Here is a 14,924-nt window from a genome sequence, read left to right as displayed (position 1 = left end):
AAGAGGACTAGCCTCAAGGAATCTGCCATCTCATAATACAAGTATATAAAGTACTCTGTATTCCTCCAACAACAAATCTATCTTTTATGGTGCTATTTGATATACGTGTTAATGGTTCTAACAAGTTACTTGTGTCAAAACACCTCAAGAGCTACAAGAATGATGTGACGTGTTAGGAAGGCTCAAGACAGCTCATCCACAGCAGTGCTCTTCAGGCTCTTCTCCCACGACCCCTTTTATTGTTGACAGAGGTCAGCTAAATCTAAGTTGTGATAAGTGAACATTGGAACATACACTACCACACACCACCAATATTCTAGATTGCCTTCTATCAGGAATTAATGATGCTACTTTTATCTTGTGGTCACCTCTTTGCTCTTCAGCCACACTGAGCTTCCAGTTTCTCTTACATAACATGATTCTTCCTGTCGTTGGACTTTTGAGCGTATAGTACATTTAATTGGAAATGACCAGCCTGCCTGTTCACTCCATCTCATCCCTCAGAGCTCAGTTCAGTGTCACTTCTCAGAGAGGTGAATCCTGACCCCACAGTCTGTGCTGTGGGGTCAGAAATACACACATGACAGTCTGTATTTCTTCTTCATAGGACTTACTCTTGTAATTAAGTAATTGGTGAAATGATTATTTGTTTGACTTCCCTGGGTAAAAGTTATATTTATAGGGGAAAAAGTGCCGCATCTCTCTGTTCACAGCTGTGTCCCAAGCTGGCCTGAATTGTTTTATAAATATAGATATTTGCTGAATCGATTGAAAATCAAATTTAAGTGTGTAAATGAGTACTGTTGTAGAAAGGTTATAAGAAAACATGTGTCAATAGATTTCATTTCTGTGAAACACAGTCTGATAGTCCCTGTGGTGGGGAAGCATTTATTCACTTATCTCACCTCTAGGCCAGACCTTTGGAATCTGGCCTAGGTGCTGAGAGTCTAAAAGTGAATCGATTGTGCCCTCAGGAAGGTCACCATCTAGTGATGGACTCAGATGGGCACTTGGATAGATAGTAGCCTGCTGACCACTGCCTTGTGGGGACTGCTTCATGCCTGGAGATGAAGGAGTCAGAAGAGGGAGACTGAATAGCCTGGAACAGTTTCACACAGGCACTTGAGCTGAGACTTGAATGACAAATAAGAGTTTCCTAAGTGGGAAGAGCAAGTCTTTGGCAAAGGCCAGGAAGTCTGAAGCATGAAAGTGCTTTGATTTCAAGGGCTGGTATAGGGAAGGCACAAAGCCCAGGTGCTCTGGCTCCTGCCCTCTCTCCCCTCATCTTTTCCCACCCTCCTCTTATTTCTTGTCCTCCAGCCACTGCTGGCCTTCACTCTGTATCTTGAACACCCCCCACTGGTTCCTGCACTTATTTTTCCCTCTGCTTGGAGCTCTCTCACTAAAGATCTTCAGGATTGCCTCTTTCTCATCATTCAGACCTTGCCTCAAAGATCACTTCTAAGAAACCTTTCCTGGCCATTTTATTAACCCATCACCTTGCCATTTTATTTCCCTCATAGCAGTTACACTTTCTAAAATTTTTATTTAGTTAATTGCACATTTATTTATTGCCTCTCTCTCTCATAAAAGTAAGAAGCTCCTTGAGTGTTGGGATTCTTGTGTTCTTCTCGCTGGACCCTTAGCAGCTGGCATGGCAGCTGGCCTCAGATCCTAGCGTGAAGGAGACGAGCCTGGAGAGGAAGACAGGGTGCAGAACAGGGCAGGCTGTTTGCTGTAAGAAGGGGTTTGCCGCTTACGAGCCAGAAAACTGTCAAAAGCTGTTGAGCAGGGGAGGGTGTGACCAAATTTACATTTTAGAAAGAGTATTCTTGACATGGACAGTGGATTGGAGGGTAGTGATATTGAGAGGGGGAGGTCATTTTAAAGGATGTCAGATTTTTTTGGAGAGAGCAGCTAGTTGAAAAGAGAAGGGAGCCAAAGCTGGAACCCTCAACAAGATGCCAGCATTGAACTGGCAATTCACAGAAGAGAAATCTGCAGAGGAAACCACAAAGTTGTGATCAATCAGAAAGTTAGGAGGAGAGAGAGAAAACAGTGATACCGTGGAAGCCTGGGCAAAGTGAGAATTTTAGGAAGGAGGAAGTGGTCATATGGAGCTTATATTGCAGAAAGACCCAATCAAATTGAAAAGGATCTTGTAAATCGGAGAAGTAGAAAGATGTTGGCCACCCAGGTTAGTGAATGAAATTTTCATGAATCAAGGGGAATTTACAATGTATTTGAATTGCGTTTGGTTGAGGTAATGGGTTTGTTAGATGAGGCAAAGAAATCCTGGATCAAAAGAGATACTTTAGGTTCTGCATCAAACATGGGGAGATTGAAGTATGTTTAGAGAGTAATGAAATGAGGTGATAGAAAAACAGGAAGGCAGTCATATAGAGTCCAGGTGGAGATGCTATCCTGGAACTTTGAGTGGGATAGCTTTTCCTCTAAATTGAGAGGAAGATGCAGGATGACTGCAAGTATTGTTAGTGGAGGAGTGGGTTGCTGAGAAGGGTCTTTCCCTGTGTTCTTACCTCCTTTGAGAAATGGGAGGCCAGGATGTCTTAGGGCATGAGAAGCCTGTTGAAAATTCGGATTTCCCATTGTGGAGGTTAGAGAGGGAACGTATGAGAGGTGAGAGAAGGCTTTTATCTTTTTAGGTGATTTTGAGAATGCAGGCAAGGCTGTATTCCATAGATGATTGGTACCAATTCACAAGGCTGCTTGATTCTTCTCCTGCACCTCTCAATGGTCCTAGCATTGAGGGTGGAGAGAGTACAGAGTAAGATTGATCGAGTTAGGTGTTTAAAGGGTGTGGATAATTAAGGTGCAAGTGTAGGGATAGCGAGTATGAAGAAAGTTATTACCTAAAATGGTAGACTGTGGCCCTCCAGGAAAGTACGTAAGCCTAGGAGGGGTTGGTAGGAAGAAAAGGGAAAGTTTGAGAGATTAAAGGTTGAAGTTAGGTCAGAACTACTATATGTAGTTACGGGGTAAGATTGAAAGAACTGAAAGAGTAGTAGGGTGCCAATTGAAATACTAAAGTATTTAGATATCAGAAGTAGAACATTTCCAAGTAATAGAGTTGAGGATGTGACCGGTGGGTGATGCCTGTGTTTAAGTGGAGTAGGGATGACAGTCCTGGGAATTGAATATGGTTAATTGAATAGAATAGAAAGCAAACCTGAATCAGATGTTGATGATCAGTAGATATCTGTGGTTGAACTGCAAGAGCCTCAGGGGAAAAGGATTTATTTCTCTTGTACTTGTAGCAGTATAGAATTGACCAAGGGTTTTTGGAATTTCTTTTTATTTGGAGAAATTTTGGTAAGTGTGGTAGGTTGCCAGTGGCTGGGCCATTCCTAAAGGTGAGAGGTGTAGAAATAAGCTGATATTATTTAAGCTGTTCTATTGGTCAGAAGTTTTGTGAATGTGTGTATCAAAATGCTGAGTTCAGTGAGGGGGAAAAGCCTTGGATGCTTTATCTTGCTTTAAAAGTTTATAGAGTAGGTGATGGCTGCCCAACTCTATGAATACACTAAAATTCATTGAACTGCACACTTTAAATGGGTGAATTGTATGGTATGTGTATTATATCTCATTAAAGCTGTTGCCAAAAATAATAATGAAAAAAAGTATGTAGAGGACAAGGGACTTGAATAAACATTTCTCCAAAGGAGATATAAATATAGCAATGAAAAACGTGAAAAGATGATCAACATCCTTAGCCATTAGAGAAAAGCAAATCAAAACGACAGTGAGATACTGCTTCACACCCACTAGGGCAGCTGTTATGGAAAAAGGACAAGAACAAGTGTTGAAGAGGAATGTGGAGGAGTGGAAACCCTTCTGCATTGTTGGTGAGAATGTAAAATAGTATAGCCACTGTAAAAAAGCTTGGCAGTTCCTCAAAAGGTTAAATACAGGATTACCAGACGGCCCGGTAATATGTAGGTATCTACTTCTAAGTATATACCTCAGAGTATATAAGAAAGAGCTGGGACTCGAGCAGATGCCAGCATTCGCAGCAGCGTGATTCACAATAGCCAAAAGGTGGGAACAGCGCAGATCGCTGGGCTATTGTGAATCAGCACTAAATGGAAAAACAAACATCAGCACATGTATAAACAAAATGTGGTTTATACATACAGTAGAATATTATTCATCCATAAAAAGGAATGAGGATTAGATATGTGCTACAACATGAATGAACCTTGAAAACATGCTGCGTGAAATAAGCCAGACACAAAAGAATAATTACTGTATGGTTCCTTTTAAATGAAATATCTAGAATGACTAAATTCATAGAGATAGAAAATCAGTTAAAGGTTACCCAGAGGATAGGGTTGCGAGAGGATTTGAGAGTTATTCCTTGATGAGTATAGAGTTTTTAATTTGGGTGATGAAAAAGTTTCAGTAATGGATGGTGAGTATAGTAGCACAACGCTGTAAACTTAAAAATAGTTAAAATGACAAATTTTATGGTATATATATATTATCACACACAAAATAAAAGTGTATAAAGCAAGCTCTAAAAGGCCTTTTCATTAGTTTTGTTTTGAAAAGTGTATGCATTATAGTACTTCAAAGGGAATAACTGTTTAGGTAGAATCTGGTCTAAAATTTCCTATTATAGAATATATCATTTTGTTATGAAATATGTTTACTTTAAAAAATCAAAGAGGAAATCATTCACAAAGTCCCATCTAATTAAATCATACTTTGAAATTATAGTTTGGCCTGAATTTTTGTTTTCTCTAGTGAGAGTTCATTATATTTCCTATTTACATTGAAATGCAAAAGACTGTTTCCATCTTTCTTAGGAAAACGGGAAATCATTTTCACAACTTCATAAGTTGGCAAGACCTAAGAGCTGCTGAACTTGTAAAATATTGGAATAGTTCTATTATAATGAAGGTAATCTTTCTCTTCTGTGATGTGCGTAGTACTGGTTTTTCCTATAAATGTACTGTAACTGTAGACTTTATTGTATAGTTTTCTACTTATGTGGTCTTAGGACATTAGGAAGAGAATACACATATACCTGTATACCTGTACACACTCCCTATACCAGTGTAATTTAAAAATAGTCACCCCAAAGCGAATGTGGTAGTCTTAAGTCCTTAACAGTTTTAGTCTGATAACTGTTACTCCCATTCTAAGGTGAGAAACTCTCTGCTGCATGGGTCTGTTGTGAGGTTGAAATGAGGCGGTGTATGAGATCCCTGTATCAGTTAAGGATTAGATGTGGCTGCCTTTCACAGAGACCTGGTTTTGGTGGCTCAGGTATACAAGGCTTATTTGCTCCTTGTTCTAGTCTGCTAGCTGCCGGGATGCAATATACCAGAAATGGAATGGCTTTTAAAGAGGGAAATTTAATAGTTGCTAATTTACAGTTCTAAGGCCAAAAAAATGTCCCAATTACAACAGGTTTATAGAAATGGCCAATCAAAGGCATACAGGGAAAGATACCTTGGTTCAAGAACGCCGATGAAGTTCAGGGTTTCTCTCTCAAGTGGAAGGGTACGTGGTGACCACAGTCAGAGTTTCTCTCTCATCTGGAAAGGCACATGGTGAACACGGTCAGGATTCCTCTCTCATCTGGAAGGGCACATGATGAATACAGCATCATCTGCTAGCTTCCTCTCCCGGCTTCCTGTTTCATAAAGCTCCCTGGGAGGCATTTTCCTTCTTCTTCTCCAAAGTTTGCTGGCTGGTGGACTTTGCTTCTCGTGGCTATGTCGTTCTGCTCTGCTCTCTCTGAATCGCTCATTCTCCAGAATGTTTCCTCAGAAATGTGTCAAGACCCACCCAAATGGGTGAAGACATGTCGTCACCTAATCCAGCTTAACAACCACTCTTGATTGAATCACATCTCCAGAAAAATGATCTGATTACAGTTTCAAACATACAGTATTGAATAGGGATTATTCTGCCTTTACGAAATGGGATTTAGATTAAAACATGTCTTTTCTAGGAGACATACATCCTTTCAAAGCAGCACATTCCTCTAAAAGCCAGAAAGGACCACCTGAGTGCACCGTGAGGTTGTCGGGCCCGAGCTCCTTTCAGCTCAGCACCTATGACCTTTGTCTTCATGGTCCTGTGAGCTCCAGCCTCATGTCCCTATGCCTGGGACCAAAGCACATGTCCTGCCCTGCACATTCTTCTGCCTGCGTTTCATTAACAGTTGATGGAAGGTGTTTGCCCAGTTAAGAATCAGAGTTCTGTCACGAAAAGAAAGGGGAGAGTGGATGTTGAGACTGATCATCGCTGCTGCAGCTTTTATTGGTTATTTCCCCAGATCTTTGCTCCTAAGAGTGAGATGCCTGAGTCAAAGGGTAAGGTAGTTGTGCTGGTTTGAAAGGAAGTATGCCCCCTAAGAAAAGCCATGTTTTGATATAAATCCCATTTCATAAATGTAGAATAATCCCTATTCAATACTGTATATTTGAAACTGTAATGAGATCATTTCCCTGGTTGATGTGATTTAGTCAAGAATGGTTGTTAAGCTGGATTAGGGGATGACATGTCTCCACCCATTTGAGTGGGTCTTGATTGGTTTACTGGAGTCCTATAAGAGGAAACATTTTGGAGAGAGAGATTCAGAGAGAGCAACACTACAAAGCAGAGAGTCCACCAGTCAGCGACCTTTGGAGATGAAGAAGGAAGACACCTCCCGGGGAGCTTCATGAAATAGGAAGCCAGGAGAGAAAGCTAGCAGATGATGCCGTGTTCGCCATGTGCCCTTCCAGCTGAGAGAGAAGCCCTGACTATGTTCGCCATGTGCCTTTTCACTTGAGAGAGAAACCCTGAACTTCATCGGCTTTCTTGAACCAAGGTATCTTTCCCTGGATGCCTTTGATTGGACATTTCTATAGACTTGTTTTAATTGGGACATTTTCTCAACCTTAGAACTATAAACTTGCAACTCATTAAATTCCCCTTTTAAAAGCCATTCTGTTTTATTGCATTTCAGCAGCTAGCAAACTAGAAGAGTAGTTTTCCAGCTCAGCGAATGTGGCTAAACCAACAACATCGGATGTTGTAATCAATAACATATACTGATTATTTTAATACACAACACCTGAATAATATATTTTAATGCCACCTTACAGTTAAATATCTTTTCAGCTAGGGTGCCTATACCAGATGGAGCCTGAGGGAATGGCTGGAGTATCAGTTTTACCTGATAAGTATTTAGAAACATTAATTTTATGTGAAAACAAACTTGAATATATTATAGAATATATCAGTAGTGCGTGAGTGAAACAATTTTGCCATAATCTCACCTGCACTGATTTTTCTTTTTTGTTAGTTTAGTATGTAAAATGTATGTTGTTTAAATAACTTGAGACTGAATATTAAAGGGACTATAAGGAAGTGTCATGAATGTTGACTTGTTTCTAAAATGTATAATTTTACATTTTAACAAGTCATTTTATCAAGCATTCCTTAAGTCCTCGCTAATTCCTTATGTCTGACAGTGAGATGTTTAAAACTTTTATTCCTTTGAAAATAAACTGTGATTATTAAAACATAGTGCTGTAGATTAAGCTCCAAACCAAAAATCTTAATGTAAAACTATGGCTGCAAATGAAAATTGAGCATTTAAAACAATATTGAATGTGTACATGGTAAGTTTTGGCCTCTCTTATAAAAAAATTCACATGAGCACAGACTCCCAGCAGCCCAGCACCCAGTTTCCAGGGGCTTCTTCTGGGAGGAGCCCACCCTGTGCTCATCCTTCTCGGGTGCTGTGGTTTACTGGCCTAGGCCCCTGGGGGTGTTTAGGGTATAGGGTCCAGAACTGGCAGCACCGGTCCTGGTTTGGCTCTAGGCTAAAAGGTGAAGTAATTGAGCTGTGCTAGCTAGTTCTTCACTTATTAGGATTCAGGTTTCTCAGGGTTTTGGTTCGTAGAGGTAATTTAAATCTAAAATAAAAGATTAAGAGCCTTTGGGAGAGAGCCAAGATGGTGGCTTAGCGAGGTGTGGGATTTAGTTCATCCTCCAGCACAGCTACTAAATAGCCAGGAACAGTGCAGAACAACTGCTAGAGCCACATCAGTGATTGGACACACAGTGTACCCCAGTCTGGACCAGCTGGACCGGCTGCGAGCCCTCCCAGAACTGTGAGTTCCCCAAACCATGGCGGCTGGCACCCCTCCCCTACAGGGTGCTTCCCAGAGGGGAAAGGAAAGGGACTTATTAGCAGTAGGGGCTGAGCACAACGAAGCTCCAATTGTGGAATTAATTCACAAATTCTGACTACTAAAAATAGGGCCCCAGCTCAGTTGAACCTCGAGTCAAATCTGAGGTTGCTGATTTTTGCTCTGGTGCCAAGGGGGCAGGGTGATGGAAAAAAAAAAAGAAAAAAGAAACCGATTTTTTTGGATCAGATAGAACATAATACTTGAAAGGGTCTGGGCCCTGAAGAAAAGGAGGGGGCACATAGGATCTGAATGTACACAAAGCAACATACCAACTTATGTTCTTGATTGGCAAACCCGAGGAATGGGGGTCCTGCTCTGAGAAGGATTTTTCTCTTTCTTTTTTGAGGCTTTGTTTCTATGGCTTGACTGCCTTTGCATACAAAAGTGACAGGGCTTCTCAGGCTGCAAACCCCCCTGGCATAGCAGAAACAAGCTTGCTTGAGAGCTTATCTGGAGCCTGTGCCTTCCTCAGGAAAGAGGTGGGGCCCAGCTCAGGTGGAATCCCTCCCTCAAGGAATTCAGACCCTGGGTTTGGAAAATTGAAGTGATTAAAGCCAGTCTACAGTCTCTCCTCTGTTTCCACCATGCCTCCAGCAGGAAGAGTCTGCTGAAGTTAAAGGTATGGCATCATCTTATGCTGGTGGGAACTGTAGGCAGACAAGCACCACATACTGGGCAGGATAAGAAAAACAGAGTCCAGGGACTTCATAGGAAAGTCTTTCAACATGCTGAGTTTAACCCTCAGGGAAAACTGGCACAAGTGACTCTTTCCTCCTGACAGGGGGCCAGTTTGGTCTGGGAAAATCTGGCTGGGCTCTATAATGCCTAAGTAGACCCTCCTAAGGGTGGGGGTGGGAGGGACAGGCCCCATACATGCCAGGCAACAAACAAGAACTGAAAAATTCTGCTCTGTTAAACAAAACCTAAGCTAGAGATCCAGAACAAACTGAACTGAATGTCAAAGAACAGATAGACAACAAAGTCATCCAGCAAGAAAATTCTAGGTAAAAGAAGTGAGAACTATCTCAAGAATAAACTAATTAAGGTAATTAAATGCCTAAATGCCAGCAAAAAATATCAAATCACTCTAGGAGAATTAAAGATATGGCCCAGTCAAAGGAACAAACCAACAATTCAAATGAGATACAGGAGTTGAAACAATTAATTCAGAATGTTCGAACAGACATGGAAAACCTCATCAGAAATCAAATCAGTGAATTGAGGGAGGATAAAAGAAGGCAAGGAATGAACAAAAAGAAGAAATAGAAAGTCTGAAAAAAACAAATCACAGAACTTATGGGAATGAAAGGCTCAGTAGAAGAGATGAAAAAAGCAATGGAAACCTACAATGTCATATTTCAAGAGGCAGAAGATAGAATTAATGGACTGGAGGACGGAACATCTGAAATCCAACAAGCAAAAGAAAATGTAGGGAAAAAATTGGAAAAATATGAGCAGGAACTCAGGGAATTGAATAACAATATGAAGCACATGAATATACATGTTATGGGTGTCCCAAAAGGAGAAGAGAAGGAAAAGAGGAGAAAAATTAATGGAGGAAATTATCACTGAAAATTTCCCAACTCTTATGAAAGACTTAAAATTACAGATCCAAGAAGTGCAGCGTACCCCAAAGAGAATGGATCCAAGTAGATGTACTCCAAGACACTTACTAATCAGAATGTCAGAGGTCAAAGAGAAAGAGAGAATCTTGAAAGCAGCAAGAGAAAAGCAATCCATCACATACAAGGGAAGCCCAATAAGTCTATGCGTAGATTTCTCATCAGAAGCCATGGAGGAGAGAAGACAGTGGGATGATATATTTAAATTACTAAAAGAGAAAAACTGCCAATCAAAAATCCTATATCCAGGAAAATTGTCCTTGAAAAATGAGGGGGAAATTAAAACATTTTCAGACAAAAAAATCACTGAGAGAATTTGTGATGAAGAGACCAGCTCTGCAAGAAATACTAAAGGGAGCACTAGAGGCAGATACGAAAAGACAGGAGAGAAAGGTGTGGAGAAGAGTGTAGAAAGGAAGACTATCAGTAAAGGTAAAAAGAAAAATTAGGTATGACATATAAAATCCCAAAGGCAAAATGATAGAAGAAAGTACTACCCATACAGTCATAACACTAAATGTTAATGGATTAAACTCCCCAATCAAAAGACATAGACTGGCAGAATGGATTAAAAAACAGGACTGATCTATATATTGTCTATAGGAAACACATCTTAGACCCAAAGATAAGCATAGGTTGAAAGTGAAAGGTTAGGAAAAGATATTTCATGCAAATAACAATCAGAAAAGAGCAGGAGTAGCTATACTAATATCCAACAAATTAGACTTCAAATGTAAAACAGTTAAAAGAGACAAAGAAGGACACTATTAATAAAAGGAACAATTCAACAAGAAGACATAACCATCATAAATATTTATGCACTGAGCCAGAATGCTCCAAAATACATGTGGCAAACACTAAAAATACTGAAAAAAGAAATAGGCACATCTACCATAATAGTTGGAGACTTCAATTCCCCACTCTCATCAATGGACAGAACATCTAGACAGAGGATCAATAAATAAACAGAAAATTTGAATACTGCAATAAATGAGCTAGACTTAACAGACCTTAATAGAACATTACACCCCACAACAGCAGGATGCACCTTTTTCTCAAGTGCTCATGGATCATTCTGAAGGATAGACCATATGCTAGGTCACAAAGTAAGTCTCAGTGAATTTAAAAAGATTGAAATAATACAAAACACTTTCTCAGATCATAAAGGAATGAAGTTGGAAATCAACAATAGGCAGAGTGCGAGAAAATTTACAAATATGTGAAGGTTCAGCAACACACTTTAACAACCAGTGGGTCAAGGAAGAAATTACAAGAGAAATCAGTAAATATCTCAAGGCAAATGAAAATGAAAACACCAGATATCAAAATTTATGGGATGAAGCAAAGACAGTGCGAAGAGGGAAGTTTGTTTCCCTAAATGCCTTTATTAAAAAGGAAGAAAGGGCAAAAATCGAGGAATTAACTGTGCACTTGGAAGAACTACAGAAAGAACAGCAAACCAACCCCAAAGCAAGCAAAAGGAAAGAAATAATGAAGATTAGAGCAGAAATAAATGAAATTGAGAACATGAAAACAACTGAAAAAATCAATAGAACCAGAAGTTGGTTCTATGAGAAGATCAATAAGATTGATGGACCCTTAGTGAGGTTGACAAAAAGAAGAGAGGATGCAAATAAATAAAATCAGAAATGGAAGAGGTGACATAACCACTGACCCCACAGAAATAAAGGAAGTAATGAGAGGACACTATGAACAACTTTATGCTAATAAACTCGACAATGTAGATGAAATGGACAACTTTCTAGAAAAGCAAGAACAACCAACATTGACTCGAGAAGACATAGACAACCTCAACAACCAATCACAAGTAAAGAAATTGAATCAGTCATTAAGAAGCTCCCCCAAAAGAAAAGTCCAGGATCTGATGGCTTCACATGTGAATTCTGCCAAGCAATCCAGAAAGAATTAGTACCAATCCTGTTCAAATGCTTCAAAAAATTTGAAGATGAGGGAAAGCTACCTAACTCATTATATGAAGCCAACATCACCCTCATACCAAAGCCAGACAAAGATATTACAAAAAAAGAAAACTACAGACCAATCTCTCTAATGAATATAGATGCAAAAATCCTCAACAAAATTCTAGCAAATCGAATCCAGCAGCACATTAAAAGAATTATACACCATGACCAAGTAGGATTCATCCCAGGTATGCAAGGATGATTCAACATAAGAAAATCAATTAATACACCATATCAATAAATCATAGCAGAAAAACCACATGATCATCTTGATTGATGCCGAAAAGGGATTTGACAAAATTCAACATCACTTCAAAGGATGTAAGAGAAGGGAACTTCCTCTACATAATAAAGGAAATATATGAAAAGCCCACAGCTAACATCATCCTCAATGGGGAATACCTGAAAACTTTCCCCCTAAGGTCAGGAACAAGGCAAGGATGTCCACTATCACCACTGTTATTCAACATTGTGTTGGAAGTTCTAGCCAGAGCAATTAGTCAAGAAAAAGAAATACAAGGCATCAAAATTGGAAAGGAAGAAGTAAAATACTGTTTGCAGATGATAGGATACTATATGTCGAAAAACCCAAAAAATCCACAGCAAAACTACTAGAGCTAATAAATGAGTACAGCAAAGTGCCAGGTTACAAGATCAGCACTCAAAAATCTGTAGTGTTTCTATACGATAAAATTGAACAATCTGAGGGGGAAATCAAGAAAAAAATTCCAATTACTATTGCAACTAAAAAAATAAAATATTTAGGAACAAACTTAACTAAAAATACAAAAGACCTGTACGAAGAAAACTACAAGAAATTGTCAAAAGAAATCACAGAAGACCTAAATAAATGGAGGGACATACCATGTCAATACACTAGTAATGAACAATCTGAGGGGGAAATCAAGAAAAAATTCCATTTACAATTGCAACCAAAAGAATAAAATATTTAGGAATAAATTTAACTAAGGATACAAAACACCTATACAAAGAAACCTACATGAAATTGTTAAAAGAAATCACAGAAGACCTAAATAAATGGAAGGGCATACCATGTTCATGGATTAGAAGACTAAATATAGTTAAGATATCATTTCTACCTAAATTGATATACAGATTCAATGCAGACCAATTAAAATCCCAAAAACTTACTTTTCTGAAATAGAAAACCAATAACCAAATTTATCTGGAATGGCAGGGTGCCCTGAATAGCTAAAAGTATCCTGAGAAAGAAAAATGAAGTCAGAGGTCTCACGCTACCTGACTTTATGGAATATTGTGAAGCTACAGTGGTCAAAACATCATGATACTGGCATAAAGATAGATATACTGACCAATGGAATCAAATAGAGTATTCAAATATAGACCCTCTTGTCTATGGACAATTGATCTTTGATAAGGCAGTCAAACCAGCTCACCTGCGACAGAACTGTCTCTTCAATAAATGGTGTCTAGAGAACTGGATATCCACATGCAAAAGAATGAAAGAGGATCCATATCTCGCACCCTATACAAAAATTAACTCAAAATAATCAAAGACCTAAACATCAGATCTAAGACCATAAAACCGTTAGAGGAAAATGTAGGGAAATATCTTATAAATCTTGTAATAGAAGGCGATTTCCTAGACCTTAACACCCAAAGCACGAGCATTGAAGAAAGAAAGAAAGAAATGGGAACGCCTCAAAACTAAACACTTTTGTGCATCAAAGAACTTTGTCAGAAAGTAAAAAGACAGCCTACACAATGGGAGACAATATTTGGAAACAACATTTCAGATAAAGGTCTAGTATCCAGAATATATAAAAAGATTATTAAACTCAACAACAAAAAGACAGATAACCCAATTACAAAATGGGCCAAAGACTTGAACAGATGCTTCTCAGAAGAGGAAATACAAATGACAAAAGGAACATGGAAAGATGCTCAACTTCCCTGGCTATTAGGAAATGCAAATCAAAACCACACACAATGAGATATCATCTCACACCCACAGAATAGCTATTATCAATAAAATAGAAAGCAACAAGTGCTGGAGAGGATTTGGAGAAAAAGGGACACTTAGCCACTGTTGTTGGGAATGTCAAATGGTACAACCGCTGTGGAAGGCAGTTTGGCAGGTCCTCAGGAAGCTACGTATAGAATTGCCATATGTCCCAGCAATACCATTGCTAGGTATCTGTTCAGAGGACATGAAGGCAAGGACACAAATGGACATTTGCCCACCAGTGTTTATAGCAGCATTATTTACAGTTGCAAAGAGATGGAAACAGCCAAAATGTCCATCAACAGACAAGTGACTAAACGAGCTGTGGTATATATATACAATGGAATATTATGCAGCTGTAAGATAGAATAAAGTTATGAAATATGTAACAACATGGATGGGCCTTGAGGATATTATGCTGAGTGGGAATAGCCAGAAACAAAAGGACAAATACTGTATGGTCTCACTGATATAACCGACATTAATGAATAAACTTGGAGAATTTCACTGGTTAAAGAGACCGTCAGGAGATAGAAATAGGATAAGATTGGGTAATTGAAACGGAAGGGATACAGATTGTGCAACAGGACTGATTGTAAAAACTCAGAAATGGATAGCACAATACTACCTAGATGTAATACGGTTTTGTTAGAACACTGAATGAAGCTGAATGTGAGAATGATAGAGGGAGGAGGACTGGGGGCATAAATGAAATCAGAAGGAAAGAGACGCTAGAGACTGAGATGGTGTAATCTAGGAATGCCTAGAGTATATAATGATAGTGACTAAATGTACAAATTTAAAAATGTTTTTGCATGAAAAAGAACAAAGGAATGTCATTAGTACAGGGTGTTGAAAATAGATGGTAATTAACATTTAAAAATTTTAACTTATGTGTGACACTAAAGCAAAAAAAGTTTATTTGGTATAAAATTTTATTTTGACTAGTGCAGTTCCTATTATAACTCATGTGGACAGCTTAATTGAAAAAATATAATAAATAAACACAAACATTCCTAACATATGATCATTCCGTTCTACATATATTAGGAATGATCATATGTTAGGAATGTTTGTGTTTATTTGTTATATTTTTTCAATTAAGCTGTCCACA

At 38.8% G+C, this 14,924-nt stretch overlaps 1 protein-coding gene across 1 annotated transcript in view; it reads left to right on the top strand.

The window, feature by feature from the left end:
* The window catches only part of GK5 (glycerol kinase 5), a 117,622-nt gene that overhangs the window by 21,109 nt on the left and 81,589 nt on the right, over positions 1-14,924 (top strand). The window contains exon 4 of the mRNA XM_077130306.1: positions 4,830-4,923. Within this exon, the coding sequence (XP_076986421.1) occupies positions 4,830-4,923 (94 nt within the window). The remainder of the gene's footprint in view (positions 1-4,829; positions 4,924-14,924) is intronic.

Source organism: Tamandua tetradactyla, chromosome 15 (assembly GCF_023851605.1).
Source record: "Tamandua tetradactyla isolate mTamTet1 chromosome 15, mTamTet1.pri, whole genome shotgun sequence".
In the NCBI taxonomy this organism is placed as follows: domain Eukaryota; kingdom Metazoa; phylum Chordata; class Mammalia; order Pilosa; family Myrmecophagidae; genus Tamandua; species Tamandua tetradactyla.
This window is presented reverse-complemented; position numbering and strand designations above follow the sequence as displayed.